Source organism: Octopus sinensis, unplaced genomic scaffold (genome assembly GCF_006345805.1).
Source record: "Octopus sinensis unplaced genomic scaffold, ASM634580v1 Contig16884, whole genome shotgun sequence".
NCBI classification, from domain to species: domain Eukaryota; kingdom Metazoa; phylum Mollusca; class Cephalopoda; order Octopoda; family Octopodidae; genus Octopus; species Octopus sinensis.
Window position 1 is genome coordinate 16,364 of NW_021834649.1, and position 18,637 is coordinate 35,000.

The following is an 18,637-nucleotide window of genomic DNA, read 5'->3' on the forward strand; positions in this document are numbered from 1 at the left end:
CTACCTCACCCTGCTCCACATCTCCCCACACTGCCCCTCACCCTACTACACGACTCCGCAATATACAACGCCGCCGACCGCATATTACACCAGCCCGCATCAAAAGCTCAACTGCTCCTACCCATATTTCGCTTCAACACCTTGCATCCCACACCCCTGTGTCGCACCATCTCCCTGTGCCCCACGCCATCGCATTGTGTCCCCTTGCACCCCGTCCAACCGTGTAACACTCCCTGCAATTTACTGCGCCACTCCATACAAAGCTAAATCGCAGTGCACCGCGTTACCTGCTCTTAACCGCAGCACATCACACTGTGCTATACTACATCACAGCGCGGCACAGCGCACTACGTTGCCGACACTTCCTTGCGTCCCACAGCACCCCAGTGCGCCACAACACTCCACCAACTGCTCTGTACTGCGCAGCACTGCATTATCTTCATTGTGCACCGTCAAACCGCACCCCACTCACCTGAACCACCCTTCACCGTACCAATCACACTGCATCATACCACCACGTTACCAGACGTCACAGTTTCCTGCACCGCACCAAACAACGCTGCACCGCACAGCACAACGCCTCCACCTTCCATCTGTACAAACTACACTGCGCTGCACTGCAGCCCACACAGCTGTAACACGCAGTAGGGATCTTTGCTGCACATCGCCACACATCACTGCACCAGTAACACGCTGTGTCACACCTCCACGCACTTGCACTGTCTATTTTTCGCATTACGTCCTACGTCACACTGCACTAGATTTCACTGAAGAACCCAGCGGCGTCACGCCTCATCGCACAATTCACACGCCACCCGGCTCTAACCATGGCTTCGGTGAATGATGAACAAAACCTGTTTAAGGGTATGAACGAGGTGAAGACATCCCTCGGTAGTTTTATCACTACGGAAAGCGTTAATTCAGATAACACTGGCTACCAAAAATCCGTATCTGAGATCCACCCATCACAGAAGGAAACGCCGCATGAAGATGTACCTGTTGCTAGCAAGAATGATAATGTACGCGCTGGTGGGGCTACGACAAACATTGGTGAACACACCGAAGAAATAAATGTCACTTACCCCCACATCAGTCTGCAGCCGGCAAAGAAGAAACTGTCATCGCTCGAGTCACAGCGAGTGATGAACGTGTATATTGACATGGTGGAAAGAGCCGTGTTGGTAGGTATGTTTCCATTTGTCTTGGAGAATTTGCACCTCTTCGAGGACGCGTTCGACGATCACTTGAAAGCGTGTTTTAAGAACCACGCCGACCTCCAGGCATCCTACACGGAAACGCGGCGTGAGTTTCTCACGTTTTGCCGCAGAATGCGTCGGTCCGCCCAGCCGCAGCCGAAAACTATAGACCTTACTGCCGAAGCTGAGAAAATGAAAAAGCTTTCGAATTGTGATTTTGAGGGTGAAGAAGAGGAAGAGAGTACCGTTGTTATGACTAGTGAAGATGACACTGATATTCACTATAGGCATTCCACAAGTGATGATGTAGATGGTACGGACATGTACCATGATGGCGATGATGAATATGATGCCAGCATTGGGAAAGCCAGGAAAAAAAATAGCTACGACAGCCATAGCAACTGGATGCTTAAGGAAGATGAGGATGGGGATTACCCTTTGCAATCCTTATCGTCGAGTGCTTCGCCCTACAGCGTCGACTCCTCGGTGGAAATGAGGGAGAGCAGCGACGAAAGCCTGAGGGCTCACGAACTCGGCCGCCAGCTGTCGAACCTCGCCGACCGGCTGGGCAACTCCTGTAAGAATATACTGCGCGCGGTAAACGAGAACACGACGGCCGAGAAGGAGATACTGAGCTACAGGGACAACATGTCGCCGGAGCTGCAGGAGTTTGTGAGCAAACTCAACGAGCTGAAGAGCATTTTGAGAATCCGCCTGCTGACCACCCCTCTCGAAGAAAAGGAGCAAGATGAATACCTGAAAGAAACGGCAGAGAAAGCGGTTCAGAACAAGAAGCTTATTGAAAAACTTGAGAAAGAACTGGCAGAGGTAACAGCGGCCAAGGACGAGCAGGTATTACGTATGGGTTGTTTATTATTATCGCTATGTTCAGAGTTCAAATTCCGCCGATGTCGATTTTGCCTTTATTCCTATCGGGGTCGATTAAATAAGTACCAGTTACGCACTGGGGTCGATATAATCGACTTAATCCCTTTGTCTGTCCTTGTTTGTCCTCTCTGTGTTTAGCCCCTTGTTGGTAGTGAAGAAATAGGTATTTTGTCTGCCACTACGTTCTAAGTTCAAATTCACCCGAGGTCGACTTTGCCTTTCATCCTTTCGGGGTCGATTAAATAAGTACCAGTTACACACTGCGGTCGATATAATCGACTTAATCCCTTTGTCTGTCCTTGTTTGTCCTCTCTGTGTTTAGCCCCTTGTTGGTAGTGAAGAAATAGGTATTTTGTCTGCCACTACGTTCTGAGTTCAAATTCACCCGAGGTCAACTTTGCCTTTCATCCTTTCGGGGTCGATTTAATAAGTACCAGTTACGCACTGGGGTCGATATAATCGACTTAATCCCTTTGTCTGTCCTTGTTTGTCCTCTCTATGTTTAGACCCCTGTGGGCAATAAATCCGTTTGTCTGTCCTTGTTTGTCCTCTCTGTGTTTAGCCCCTTGTAGGTAGTAGAGAAATAGGTATTTTGTCTGCCGCTATGCTCTGTGTTCAAATACCGCCCAGGTCGACTTTGCCTTTCATCCTTTCGGGGCTCGATTAAATAAGTACCAGTTACACACTGGGGTCGATGTAATCGACTTATCCCCTTTGTCTGTCCTTGTTTGTCCCCTCTGTGTTTAGCCCCTTGTGGGTAGTAAAGAAATAAGTATTCGTCTGCCACTACGTTCTGAGTTCAAATTCCGCCGAGGTCGACTTTGCCTTTCATCCTTTCGGGGTCGACTTTACCTTTCATCCTTTCGGGGTCGATTAAATAAGTACCAGTTACGCACTGGGGTCGATATAATCGACATAATCCCTTTGTCTGTCCTTGTTTGTCCCCTCTGTGTTTAGCCCCTTGTGGGTAGTAAAGAAATAGGTTGTTTATTATTGTTTACACGGACCTTTGTTTTTCGCAAAACCCTTTGTACTTTTGGTCAGCCTGAGGCTATAGCAGAAGACACTTGCCCAAGGTGCCACACAGTGGGACTGAACCCGGAACCATGTGGTTGGTAAACAAGCTACTTACCACACAGCCACTCCTGCATATATATATATACGACAGGCTTCTTTCAGTTTCCGTCTACCAAATCCACTCACAAGGCTTTGGTCGGCCCGGGGCTATAGTAGAAGACACTTGCCCAAGGTGCCACGCAGTGGGACTGAACCCGGAACCATGTGGTTCGTAAGCAAGGTATTTAGCACACAGCCACTCCTGCGCCTATATATATATATATATATATATATATATATATTATATATATATATATATATATATATATATATATATATACGAGAGGCTTCTTTCAGTTTCCATCTACCAAATCCACTCACAAGGCATTGGTCGGCCCGGGGCTATAGTAGAAGACACTTGCCCAAGATGCCACGCAGTGGGACTGAACCCGGAACCATGTGGTTGGTTAGCAAGGTATTTACCACACAGCCACTCCTGTGCCTATATATATATTTTTTGGGGGCTTTTTTCTTCATTCCTTCCATCACCACTGCCAACTCCACCTTCACCCCTCCCCCCATGCCAAACCCCGCCCCGCCCCCTGCCACCCTCTCTCATCTTGCTGCACACTTAACCGAAGGCCATCGGAACCCCTTTTTTTCTAGGTGAAACAGAAGACTATGAAAATACGCAAACTACAAAACGATATCCAGCAGATTGACAAATCGGCCGTAGAGAATATCCGTCGTGTGAAGGCCGAAGCGGACAACACCATCGCTACCGAGATGAAAGGCAGTGAGAGCAAGACCCAGGCCGTCTACCAGGAACTGGTCCACGCCAAAGCGAATCTTGCAAACCAAACGACAGCGCACAGAGAGAACGAACAAGATTTACGAAGGGTAAGAATTTCTGTGATCTGATACCAAAAGGTTCCCGGTTAGTTATCTTTATATATAAAACTGAAGCTGTGTGAGAGTCTGTCTACTCCGATTTAGATTCCTAACTACTCCCACATTTTGCGGTGCAGTTTAACCAAATTCGGGCATCTTATAGTCGTGATTCATATCGAGTCCTTCTCGGTATTAGCGCGCGTCTACGATGAGTCTACGATTAAAAAAAAATTTACCATAATTTTTTTCCATTTTTAATGCATTTTTTTCCTATTTTTTGGCTATAACTCTCTAAAAATGCTTATATAGTTATTTCCCTTACAAACCCGAGCAACGCCGGACGATACTGCTAGTCTTTATATATAAAACTGAAGTTGTGTGAGAGTCTGTCTACTCCGATCTAGATTCCTAACTACTCCCACATTTTGCGGTGTAGTTTAACCAAAACCGGGTATCTTATAGTCGTGATTCATATCGAGCCCTTCTGGGTATTAGCGCGCGTCTACGATGAGTCTACGATTAAAAAAAAAATTTACCATCATTTTTTCCCTTTTAATGCATTTTTACGCTATTATATAAGGGAAGTAACTCTCTAAAAATTCTTATATAGTTATTTCCCTTCCAAACCCGAGCAACGCCGAGCGATACTGCTAGTATATATATATATAAAAGAGGCTTTGGGTCAAAATTGTCACATTTTGTTACGTCAGAGGTTGGCGTCCAGACCAGAGGTCGAATCGAGCCTAGGAGTGGCTGTGTGGTAAGTAGCTTGTTTACCAACCACATGGTTCCGGGTTCAGTCCCACTGCATGGCATTTTGGGCAAGTGTCTTCTGCTATAGCCCCGGGCCAACCAATGCCTTGTGAGTGGATTTGGTAGACGGAAACTGAAAGAAGCCCGTCATATATATGTATATATATAATATATATATATATATATATATATGTATGTATGTGTGTGTATGTGTTTGTGTGTCTGTGTTTGTCCCCCTAGCATTGCTTGACAACCGATGCTGATGTGTTTACGTCCCCGTCACTTAGCGGTTCGGCAAAATAGACCGATAGAATAAGTACTGGGCTTACAAAGAATAAGTCCCGGGGTCGATTTGCTCGACTAAAGGCGGTGCTCCAGCATGGCCGCAGTCAAATGACTGAAACAAGTAAAAGAGAGAAAAAAGAGAGAGACATAGAAGGTGTGATGAGGCAGAGAGTTGAGTAGGCAGTTTTTTCTAGCGGTGTCATATGAAATTGTCAACCATAATTATGACCCTAGTATCGATCTATTGCATTTCAATCTGTTTTAGGGTTAGGGTTAGGGGTGGGGGGAAGGTATCTTTTTTTCTTCACAAATGTAAATAAACCCAATCTGTTTCTTAAACGAGGGACATATTCATACCGCACAGAATGTTTTTTTACCTCAATAGACGTCATTGATTGGTTGAAATTGCAGAAATTGAAGAAAAAACAACAACAAATATCTTACAAACTATAGAATTTTCTCAATAAAGTCGAGAGAAAAAGATGTTTTATAAACACATTCTAACAGTATACGAAGTTTAAAACTGTTTAGTTACCTGAAAATTATGTTAAAAAACTGCCGCTCAAACCGAAAAGATCTGGAATTTTCATAATCAGACAATATCTGTGTAACTGCCAGTCAAACCGAAAAGATCCAAATATTACCGCCTTTAATCGAGCAACTCGACCCCGGGACTTATTCTTTTTGTAAGCCCAGTACTTATTCTATCGGTCTCTTTTGCCGAACCGCTAAGTGACGGCGACGTAAACACACCAGCATCGGTTGTCAAGCAATGCTAGGGGGACAAACACAGACACCCAAACACACACATACATATATATATATATATATATATATATATATTATATATATATAATATATATATATATACATATACACGACAGGCTTCTTTCAGTTTCCGTCTACCAAATCCACTCACAAGGCATTGGTCGGCCCGGGGCTATAGCAGAAGACACTTGCCCAAGATGCCACGCAGTGGGACTGAACCCGGAACCATGTGGTTGGTTAGCAAGCTACTTACCACACAGCCACTCCTGCGCCTATATTAACCCTATTGACATTAATTCTACCTCTATAATCAAGCCATAACGATATTAACAATATTAATTTTAGTAGTGTAAGGGAGATAACCATTATTTAAGACACTTTTTTTTTCGTCATAAAGGTACATCGGGGACTTTTAACGATAATTACCCTAATAACGGGGTACGTCCTAGCAAAACTGTTTGGTTAATAATTCCATAGGATACGCAGATCATATCCAACCTCCCTTGCCAGTTTTCGTGAAGCTATAGATCAGAATTTCCCAAGAAATTCAAGATAGTTTTCGATTATTAATTAACACAGATTGAGGAGAGGTTTTTTTTCTAACACAAAAAAAATCTTTCACAAATATTCTCTTTGCATAATAATAAGTTATTAAATACAAATCCACTTTAATGAAAATACTAACATTGAATTTGTTAGCACTACCCATTCTTTAAATAATGATAATAATAATAATAATAATAATAATAATAATAATATAATAATAATAATAATAATAATAATAATAATGATAATAATAATTAATAATGATAATAATAATAATAATAATAATAATAATAATAATAATAATAATAATTAATAATAATAATATTTAACATTGATTTTGTTAACACTACCCATTCTTAAATAATGATAATAATAATAATAATAATAATTAATAATAATAATATAATAATAATATAATAATAATAATGATAATAATAATTAATAATGATAATAATAATAATAAATAATAATAATAATAATAATAATAATAATAATAATAATTAATAATAATAATATTTAACATTGATTTTGTTAACACTACCCATTCTTTAAATAATAATAATAATAATAATAATAATAATAATAATAAGAAGAAGAAGAAGAAGAAGAAGAGTAATAAGAAAAAAAATGCTTTCTGATTGATGTATCAATACCGGCAGATGACAACGTGTCTCTAAAAGAAATGGAGAAACTCTCAAAATACAAAGACCTGGAAATAGAGGTAACTAGAATGTGGAATTTGAAAACAGAAACAATTCCTATCATAGTAGGTGCATTAGGCATGATAAAAAAATATTCAGACAAATACATAACAAAAACACTAGGACTTACAAACACATATAACATACAGAAAATTGCACTAATGGGCACTGCACACATCCTACGCAGAACACTTTCCATACAATAACCATCAGAGCATCACAACAAATCACAGCACATACCCAAGGCACACAGAGCTGCGCTCGGTAGTGAAGTGGAAGCACGATATAAAAATAAAACTACTGAATAATGATAATAATAATAATAATAATAATAAATGCCCTGATGCAGTCCCAGGCAGTGGCTCTCATGGCTTCTGATCTTAACTGATTGGAAGTGTTATCATGTACATTGTTTTGTCTTGGTATAAAAAGATGGGCTACACCAAATATTCTGCTCAATACCACAGATTTGCTTGTCAGTTGTTTGACCGTAACCAGTTGAGCATGTCCCTTAGTGGCTGACGATATGTGCATCTCTGATCATGAGCAGAAGTAGTTGGGGAGCATCATAGCCATGTGTTGAGAGGGATTCTTTGGAGTTTGAATAATTCACCTCTGGAAACATGGGTGGTTCTTTCAACATCCTTAAACAACACTTATTCAGGGACCTGTTGAGCGGGATGGGTTACTCAACCTGAAGAAAATTCTAACTGGGCCCCACCTGCAAGGTCATGTGCTGTTTATCTTGATATGAGATCACCATGTCGCGCACATATGGTTGTGATGCATGTGCCTAGTGTACCCTTATCAGAGGGGTAGTCATGATGGGTATATTGGGCTTTGTATATTTTACCCCAGTGTCACTTTGATGGCATGAACTGCTCTCTCACTCAATAATAATAATAATAATAATAATAATAATAATAATAATAATAATAATAATAATATTAATAATAAAATGCCCTGATGCAGTACTAAGCAGTGTCTCTCATGGCTTCTGATCTTAACTGATTGGAAGTGTTATCATGTACATTGTTTTGTCTTAGTATAAAAGATTGGCTACAGCAAATATTCTGCTCAATACCACAGATTTGCTTGTCAGTTGTTTGACCTTAACCAGTTGAGCATGTCCCTTTGTGGCTGACGATATGTGCATCTCTGATCACGAGCAGAAGTAGTGGGGGAGCATCATAGCCATGTGTTGAGAGGGATTCTTTGTGGTTTGGATAATTCACCTCTGGAAACATGGGTGTTTCGTTCAACATCCTTAAACGATCCTTATTCAGGGACCGTTTAGCGGGATGGACTGCTCAACCTGAAGAAAATTCTAACTGGGCTCCACCTGCAAGGTCATGTGCTGTTTATCTTGATATGAGATCACCATGTCGTGCACATATGGTTGTGATGCATGTGCCTGGTGTACCCTTATCAGACGGGTAGTCATGACGGGTATATTGGGCTTCGTATATTTTACCCCAGTGTCACTTTGATGGCATGAACTGCTCTCTCACTCAATAATAATAATAATAATAATAATAACGACCTCGCTCGAATCTTTTTACACTACCTGTTTATCTATCTATCTATCTATCTATCTATCTATCTATCTATCTATCTATCTATCTATCTATCTACCTACCTACCTACCTACCTACCTACCTACCTACCTACCACCTATCTATCTATCTATCTATCTATCTATCTATCGGGCGTCGACTAGAAATTCCTAACCCGCCTTTTCAGGACGACGTTCGGGCCGGGGCCTATGGATAACTTCCAAAGATCCCTGGCTTGGTAGTGCTATCGAGACGCACTACCTGTTCGAGAGAAGAGCTACAGGCACGGTTCAAAAACCATCACCGGACCGACCTGCCCGAGATGCGGTCAGAGCAACGAAACCGTTCTGCACACACTCGTGCAGTGTCCAGATATTTCAGAGCTGTGGACCTTCGTCGAACAGCTGTTGTCACGTGTAGGTCAGGCCCACCTATCGGCCGAGTCTATCGTGAATATTGTTCCACCACCTTCTTTTAAACGGGAAGGGAAAATGGTTTTCGTTACGCTGATGGCTATGGCGAAAGAATGTGTGTGGTGGACGCGTTTGAAAGGGCTACAAACAAATACCTTCCTCTCTGGTCAGTCTCTCGTCAACTTTTTCAAGTACCACTTGAAAAGGAGGATGAGAATAAAGAGGAAGGCTTTGTTGAACGAATGTTTTAATAAAAAGTGGGTAAAAGTGGCAAAAATGGTCAGTATGAAAGACGACACTATTTTAAGTGCAAATGTGTAACCAAAAGAGACAACGAGAAGTAAGGTGACTCATGTGTTCATTTTCGAACTGTCTGAGGTGACCGTGGTCTTTTGCGTAGGTTTTTCTTTCCCACGCTACACCCAAACTGTGAACTTTATATATATTGCTTTTTTATACACCACATAACCCACAGATCCCTATTGATCGAACGTTTTTTCTTTGTGTGTCTCACCCATCCCACCTCGAAAAGAAAAAAACTCTACATTGTATTTCGTCCATTTTTTCTGTGTTAAGCCCTGTGTGGCCACAATAAAAAGTTATCTATCTATCTATCTCTCTATCTACCGATCTTTCTATCTGTCTATCTATCTATCTATCTATGACGACAAGAGAAGCACACCAAGCTAATCCGTCATCAACCAAAAACCACTCAACACCTGAAAAAATACCAACACCACCAACAACAGCAAGAACCAAAGGAACAGAAAAACAAAGAAAACACAAAAAAACTGACCCCCCATCCCTTATACCGCACTCAACACACACAAACACTCAACAACCAACAACAACGAAAACAGCAACACAACCACTTACACAGACATACATAGAAGCCTACAACATACCCCTACCCCCTTCTGATTCCTCAGAAATTTCGTCGGAAGACGAAACCAGTGAGGAATGGCAAATAGCTACAAAAAGAAGGAAAATAAAGAGCAGAAACACAACCAAACCAAATGCAAACACGAACAAAGCAGGGGGAAATACATCTCCCGAAGACATTTCAAAACCCAACGCAAACAACAGCCACACCAACACCACAAAAATATATACAGCAAACATGCTCACAGCTATAGACACCAAAAACACAAATTTGATGGAATACATCCAATCAAAACAAACATAACAGAAGATGACATAAAAACAAACAATCACCCATACACAACACCACCAGACCACATCAAAATATTACACATCTCCAAAAGTCTGCACCACACACTCAAAGGCATTTTCCCCAGTGCGGTTGGTAAATGCCAAAAATATCTCACAAAGAAACTGTACTGGGATCTCCTCGAGGACAAACCAAAGGAGGAGAAAGCAAAAACTTTCGAGCAGTAAGTAACCCTCTGTTCCTTTCACTTGTATTCTAATTCATTAGGATTATGATCAAGATTGGTTGTGTAAATGCGCGTGGCTTGGGGTCCCCTTGGAAACAAGGGTACCTCTTAAACGACATAAAGTCACATAAGTTAGAAATCATAGCCATAAGTGAGACTAGACTCCACAATCCGCGGGCCCTAAAGACCATGTGTGGCGGACAGTTCAACATTTATTTTTCCCCCTGTCTGCCGAGAATGGGCGGTAGTGGCACCGCGGTACTTTTTCGCAAGAGTCTAGATCTCAAAGTAAGGACAATATTCGTAGACCTGGAGGGTAGACTGGTCGTCCTGGATGTCGACGGCAGCAATGGGTGCGCTTTTCGACTCGTATCAGTCTACGCACCACCCTTAACAGCTTGGGCGGATTTCTTTCAACGTCTAGAAGTATTCTTGGGAACGTCTCGTCCTTTACTCTTAGTGGGGGATTGGAATGCTACCTTGGACACGCATGTAGACTACGTGGGTAGAGATAGGAATAGACGGGGATGCAAATGCCTCAGAGACCTGCTCAGACACTTTCAACTGTCTGACAGGTTCCAACTAGACCACCCGAATGCGCCAACGTGGACATGGAGCAACTGCATCGGGTCGTCGAGATCGTATCTAGATAGGATACTGTGTAGGACAGTAGACAGAGATAGCATAGGATGTCCACAATTCCACATAGTCAGCTACACGGATCACAAACTTGTGACATGTACGCTAGACTTAGGTAAAACACTTAGGCAGGGTCCCGGATACTGGAAACTAAACGCGTCTTTCCCATCGAGACAGGTTTTCAGAGACCGGATTAGCACACTAGTAAAGAGGGCTTTGACGGGAGCCATCATCAACAACAAATGGTGGTTTGCCCTCAAGAGAGCAGTAAAAGCAGAAGCGATTAGGTACAGCAAAGCACTAGCCATAGATAGAAATAGAGTAGAGGGTGAGCTAGTTAAGAAGCTAGAAGCGGCATCGCATCCGACGTTTTGGCGGCGAGGTTGGCCCTCGAACAACACTTCAACGCCAAACAGGAAGGATGTGCTGTCAAAGCTAGGATACGTGCTCTAAGGAACGAAGGTGTTGGAGCTGCGAGAGAGGCCTGGGTGGCAGAGGCGCAACAGGGCAACAAAGCCACCATTCGGTCCCTGGTAGATGAACAGGGCGCGAATTGCTCGAGCCAAGTAAAATGTGTGAGGCCTTTCAGCAGCATTTTGCCCGACTGTTCGGGACGAGTGGAGGGCAAGAACGTAGGGTGGACTTCAGTGCCTACCTACATAGCCTACCACGACTCTCGACAAGAAAGGCAGGGTGCTGTGAAGGTGCCATCACGGTGGCGGAAGTGCAGGACGCGATGGCAGAATGCTCGAGGGACAAATCATCGGGTTTGGATGGTCTGCCCTACGAGCTTTACAATTGTATGCCAGACTTGTTTGGAGATCTCTTGGTGGCGGTGTACTGCAACTGGCAGCAAAACGGGAGCATTCCTGGTTTTGTGAGCCGAGGAGCCGTAACACTGCTGAAGAAAGATCGAAATAAGGGAAATGTAATAGATAACTTTAGGCCCATCACTCTGCTCAATGCAGACTTGAAAATTTTGGCCAAGGTGCTAGCCAAGAGGTTGGCGCTTGTCATCGAGAAACTGGTCGACAAGGCGCAAACATGCGCCGTGCCAGGCCGGACCATCCATGACAACCTCCACCTAATGCACTACATCATAGACAGGGTAGTTAACGAACCTGGCATGGGTGGGGCGCTGATCAATTTGGATCAATCGAAAGCTTTTGATAGGGTAGACCATCGATACTTGCAGGCGGTCCTCAGAGCGGCTGGCTTCGGTCCCGTCTTCCGCGGCTGGATAGCTGCTTTGTACAGAGGCATCCGTTCAGTAATTCACGTGAATGGACATCTATCGAGACCCTTCGACATCGCACGTTCGGTCCGTCAAGGATGCCCCCTCTCGTCGCTTCTATACGTATTGACTCTCGAGCCATTATTGCGGAAGCTGGCAACTTTGAGGGGTATCCAGCGAGAATGGGGATGCGGGACGAGTGTGTCTGCATACGCGGACGACGTCACCGTCATAGTGTCTAGCCACGAGCACATCGAGCAGGTCGGCGAGACACTGAAAAACTACGAAGCGGTGACAGGAGCGAAAATCAACCGGGAAAAGTCAGTGGGCTTGCGACTAGGCACCTGGAGAAGCAAGCCCATGCTGTCCACCAGCGCCTCCGTCGTGGGACGCTGGACCGACGGCCCGGTTGAGTTGCTCGGGGTCTGGTTTGGTCCGGACCTCCAAGTGGAGAAGAACTGGAACGAGATAACGAGTAGGGTGATCACTCTCGCCTGGCAATGGGCCGAGAGGAAACTGTCCCTAAAAGGTCGGGCGGAGGTGGCGAACACGTACATCGCGTCCGTCATCTACTACCGCCTGACCGTCGTACCTTGTCCCGAACCTACCATCACCAAACTACAACGCATTCTCTTTCGCTTCTTGTGGAAAGGATGCATCCCGATGGTCAGGCGATCCATTTGCTGTCAACACCCGTTAAAAGGAGGGCTGGGCATGCCGTGGTTGATGATGCGCAGACACGCGCTGAGACTGCGACATCTCTGGCTTTATGTAGACGACGGTGAACAGGTGTGGTCGCCGTTTGTGAGGCACGCTTTCCCGCAGCTCGTCTCCATGACCGAACTGCAGTCGTGGATCAAAAAGAGGCCGAGGAAGGGCGAATGGCACCGCGAGTGTCGCGTTGCTCTCAAGCAACTCTGCCGTCCTGGGTCGACCTTGAGCGACTTCAACACAACCAAAGCATCCTATAGGGGATTAATGGAGGGGAGGTACGACGACGAGCTCGGGGCGAACCTGGACGTCGACGAGGAGTACCTGACCCGCCTGTTCAGGACGACTTTCGGGCCAGGGCCCATGGACAACTTCCAGAGATCCCTGGCCTGGCAGTGCTACCAAGAAGCGCTACCCGTTCAGGATAAGCTCTACAGACACGGCTCGAGAAACACGGGGCCGACCTGCCCGAGATGCGGTCAGAGCAACGAAACCGTTCTGCACGCACTCGTGCAGTGTCCAACAATTTCCGACCTGTGGGCTTGTGTCGAACAATGCTGTCACGTGTGGACGAGTCGGTTTATCAGCTGAGTCTATCGTCAATATTGTCACGCCTCCTTCCTTCAAACGGGAAGGAAGAGCTATTTTCATCATCCTTGTGGCTATGGCGCAAGAAGTATCTGGTGGACGCGCGTCTGAAAGGATTGGAGACAAACACTTTCCTCTCTGGTCAATCTCTCATCAACTTCTTCAAGTACCACTTGAAAAGGAAAGTGAGAGTAGAGAGGCAAGTTTTGTCTAGCGAATGTTTTAAAAAAAGATGGGTGATGTAGCAAGAATGGCACGTATATGAATGACGAAGCCACCTTGAGCATAATCCTATGAACCCAGAAATTGAAAACAGAGGGTTACCCACTTGCAAACATGTGGTAACATATAACAATATTGACCAAGGTTACCGTGGGTCTTTTTCGTAGGTTTCTTCCCACAGATAAACCTTACTTGCTTTCCCCTTTACACCATATATATCATAACACTGTGATACACGATCCCTATTGATCGTTCTTTTTTTATTTCCTCTTCCCCTTTTTTTTCCACTTTTTTCTTCTTTTTTCATTTCTCTTTTCTTTTATTCCTTTTCCTTTTCTTTTTTTCTTTTTTTTCTCTTTTTTTTTTTATTTTATTTACTTTTTTTTTAGTTTTTTTTGTTCTTTTCTTCCCTTTTACGATCCCTCTTGATCGAAAACCTACACCACCCCTTTTTTTTTTTTTTTTTTTCATCCCCCAAAAGAAAAGCTCTACCTTGTAACTTGTCCCATCTGTGTGCAGCCCTGTGTGGCCAATAAAGAAACTTATCTAGCTATCTATCTATCTATCTATCTATCTATCTACATGATCCCCTTTTTTCCTCTTTTTTCTTCTTTTTTCATTTTTCTTTTCTTTTGTTCCTTTTCCCTTTTTTTCTTTTTTTCTTTTCCATATTTTCTTTTTTTCTTTTTTTTTTGTTGTTATTTTTCCCCCTTTACGATCCCTTTTGATCGAAAACTTACACCACCTTTTTTTTTTCTTTTTCTCCCCCAAAAGAAAAGCTCTACCTTGTAACTTGTCCCATCTGTGTGCAGCCCTGTGTGGCCAATAAAGAAACTTATCTATCTATCTATCTACCTATCTATCTATCTATCTATCTATCTATCTATCTATCTATCTACCTATCTACCTGTTTATCTACCTATCTATCTATCTATCTACCTATCTACCTGTTTATCTACCTATCTACTTATCTATCTATCTACCTACCTACCTGTTTGTCTGTCTGTCTATCACATTCTATCATCGTTTTCTTTGTCCCTTCTTTCACTCCCTCTTACAGGTGTTGTGACGGACGGAAAGACAGACAGACAGAGACCAGCTTCACTTTTATAATATAAATATTTCTATTTTCTATCAACAGCGAAAGTTCAAGGCAGAAACTGAAGTTGAAAATTGGATACAAAAATACGACCAAGACATGGGACAACTGCAGGTAATCCGCCACCACCACCACCACCACAAATGCCACCACCACTACCATCGCCACCACCACCACTACTGCGACAACCACCACCATCACCACCACCGCCGCCACCACCACCACCATCGCCACCACCACTACAACCGCCACCACTACTGCCATCACTACCGCCACCACCACCACCACCACTACCACCACCCTGCCACCACCACCATCACTACCGCCGACACCACCACTACTGCCACAACCACAACCACCACCACCACCACCATCGCCGCCGACGCCACCATCACCACCACCACCACCACCACCACCACCACTACCATCACCACCACCACTGCCACCACCACCACCACCACCACCACCACCATCGCCGCCACCACCACTAACACCACCACCACCACCACTACCATCACCACCACCACTGCCACCACCACCACCACCACCACCACCACCATCGCCGCCACCACCACTAACACCACCACTGCCACCACCACCACCACCACACCCCCCATCGCCGCCACCACCACTAACACCACCACTACCATCACCACCACCATTAACACCACCACCATCACAACCACCGCTGTCACCATCGCTGCCGCCGCCGCCACCGCCACCACCGCCAGCACCAGCATTCCCCCCACCACCAGTACCACTCCCACCACCACCATCACTACCGCCACCACCACCACCGCCGCCGCCACCGCCGCCGCCACCGCCGCCGCCGCCACCACCACCACCACCACTTCTACCACTAATACTACTCCTACCACCACCATAGCCGCTTTCACAGTACTCACAAATGTTGCTCTCCTATGACTTACTGCTCTCTCCTCCTTTGTTCTACCTGCCCTAAATTCTTCTGCTCTCCTTTTGTCTCCGTCCATCCCCCCTACCACCTCTTCCACCTCCACCTCCTCCTCCTCCTCCTCCACCTCCTCCTCCTCTCCTTCTGGTTTCTTCTCTTGCAATCTCCTACTTTCTCCTGCGTAAATTTATACAGGGGCATAGGAGTGGCTGTGTGGTAAGTAGCTTGCTTACCAACCACAGGGTTCCGGGTTCAGTCCCACTGCATGGCACCTTGGGCAAGTGTCTTCTACTATAGCCTCGGGCCGACTGAAGCCTTGTGAGTGGTTTTGGTAGACGGAAACTGAAAGAAGCCTGTCGTATATATATATATATATATATATATATATATATATATATATATATATATATATGTATATGTGCAGGAGTGGCTGTGGGTAAGTAGCTTGCTTACCAACCACAGGGTTCCGGGTTCAGTCCCACTGCGTGGCATCTTGGGCAAGTGTCTTCTACTATAGCCTCGGGCCGACCGAAGCCTTGTGAGTGGATTTGGTAGACGGAAACTGAAAAGAAGCCCGTCGTATATATATGTATTTATATATATATATATGTGCGTGTGTGTGTTTGTATGTCTGTGTCTGTCCCCATAGCATCGCTTGACAACCGATGTTGGTGTGTTTACGTCCCCGTCACTTAGCGGTTCGGCAAAAGTGACTGATAGAATAAGTATTAGGCTTACAAAGAATAAGTCCCGGGGTCGATTTACTCGACTAGAAGGCGGTGCTCCAGCATGGCCGCAGTTAAATGACCGAAACAAGTAAAAGACTAAAATAGTTAGGAGAGTAAGGGGAACAAACTCAGAGACGAAACTACACAGACATACAGACGTACATACATACATATATACTCTTTACTTGTTGCTGTCATTTGACTGCGGCCATGCTGGAGCACCGCCTTTAGTCTAGCAAATTGATTCCGGGACTTATTCTTTTGTAATATTCTTATGTATATACTAGCAGTATCGCCCGGCGTTGCTCGGGTTTGTAAGGGAAATAACTATATAAGCATTTTTAGAGAGTTACTTCCCTTATAGATGCCAATTCGGGCTTTCTTAGCCATTTCTGTTTTGGTGTCTTCAAGTCATGAAGTCGTTGTTCTAAAAGAACGCTGGTCTCCTTGACAACGCTTTACGACGTTGATTTCCTTACACTCCCTTCCCCACAGCTTCACGAGGGAGGGAGAAGGGGGAGAAGCAAACAGGTGCAGGTGTGACCATGGACGCCAACTCCGCCGCCATCGACACACGAAAAAATTATGCATTAAAATGGAATAAAAAATGATGTTAAATTATTTTTAAAATCGTAGACTCATCGTAGACGCGCGCTAATACTCAGACGGGCTCGATATGAATCACGACTATAAGATACCCGAATTTGGTTTTTAAATGCACCGCAAAATGTGGGAGTAGTTAGGAATCTAAATCGAAGGGGACAGACACTCACACAACTACAGTTTTATATATGTATATTTACCCAAAATTAATTCACGAAGGTGTCATTAATTCTATTATTATCCAATGTAACAGTTTAGAAAAATGATAATAACAGAATCAATGATACAGGCGATAGCAGGTCAGAAAATAGCATTAATTAGCCAAGGGATTAAAATTAATCAAAGGACATACTAGGTATGTCAACCTGCTTGAAATAACAGTCAAAACTCTTATTATTAAATCACCAAAAATACACCGATGGAAGCAACAGAGATCAAACGAAGGCAAAATCATGTTAAGATAATCTACTAACATACATTTAAGTATTTGGACTCACGTGGATCGATTTCTGCATTGGTAAAATAAAACCTTAGCTTCTTCAGCACATGCTTTCTGTAGATTTCATCGGTGTATTTTTGGCAATTTAATAAGAGTTTTGACTGTTATTTCAAGCAGGTTGACATACCTAGTATGTCCTTTCATTAATTTTAAATTTTATATGTATATATATATATACTCTTTACTCTTTTACATGTTTCAGTCATTTGACTGTGGCCATGCTGGAGCACCGCCTTTAGTCGAGTAACTCGACACCGGGACTTATTCTTTGTAAGCCCAGTACTTATTCTATAGGTCTCTTTTGCCGAAATTGCTAAGATGATCCGGTTCCGACTGAAGATTAGAGGCTTCGAGTGACCTGTCTGTTTTTTTTTGTGTCGTCTCTTTGTGTGTTTTTGCGTTCTTGTCCCACTTTGTAATTTATATTTTATATTTAATTTCTATACATATATATATATAAATATGTAGTATATATATATATATATATATATATATATAATATATATATAATATATATATATAATATATATATATATATATAATATATATATTTAAAAAAAGAGATGTGGAACACGAGTTGTGATATATAAAAAGGAAATGAAGAAAATGCTGACAAAAAATTAAGTAATTTAAGAATTTAATTAGGTGGAAAGTTCTTTTTACCGGTTGCGCATTTGTTATGCTTATCAAAAGATTAGAGTTCCTTTCTGATAGATTTTTTCCTCAAGATGATCCGGTTCCGACTGAAGATTAGAGGCTTCGAGTGACCCGTCTGTTTTTTGCGTTCTTGTCCCACTTTGTAATTTATATTTTATATTTAATTCCTATACATATATATATATATAAATATGTATACATTTGTATTTATTATATAAATTATATATATATATATATATATATATATTTAAAAAAGGAGATGTGGAACACGATGTGTTGTGATATATAAAAAGG

The 18,637-nt window shown here is 43.3% G+C and overlaps 1 protein-coding gene across 1 annotated transcript in view; it reads left to right on the top strand.

The window, feature by feature from the left end:
- Positions 1-681: 681 nt before the first annotated feature.
- The window catches only part of LOC115230948 (dynein regulatory complex protein 10-like), a 19,868-nt gene continuing 1,912 nt past the window's right edge, over positions 682-18,637 (top strand). The window contains exons 1-3 of the mRNA XM_029801053.2: positions 682-2,048; positions 3,807-4,040; positions 14,986-15,057. Coding sequence (XP_029656913.1) covers positions 828-2,048; positions 3,807-4,040; positions 14,986-15,057 — 1,527 coding nt within the window. The 5' untranslated portion in view covers positions 682-827. The remainder of the gene's footprint in view (positions 2,049-3,806; positions 4,041-14,985; positions 15,058-18,637) is intronic.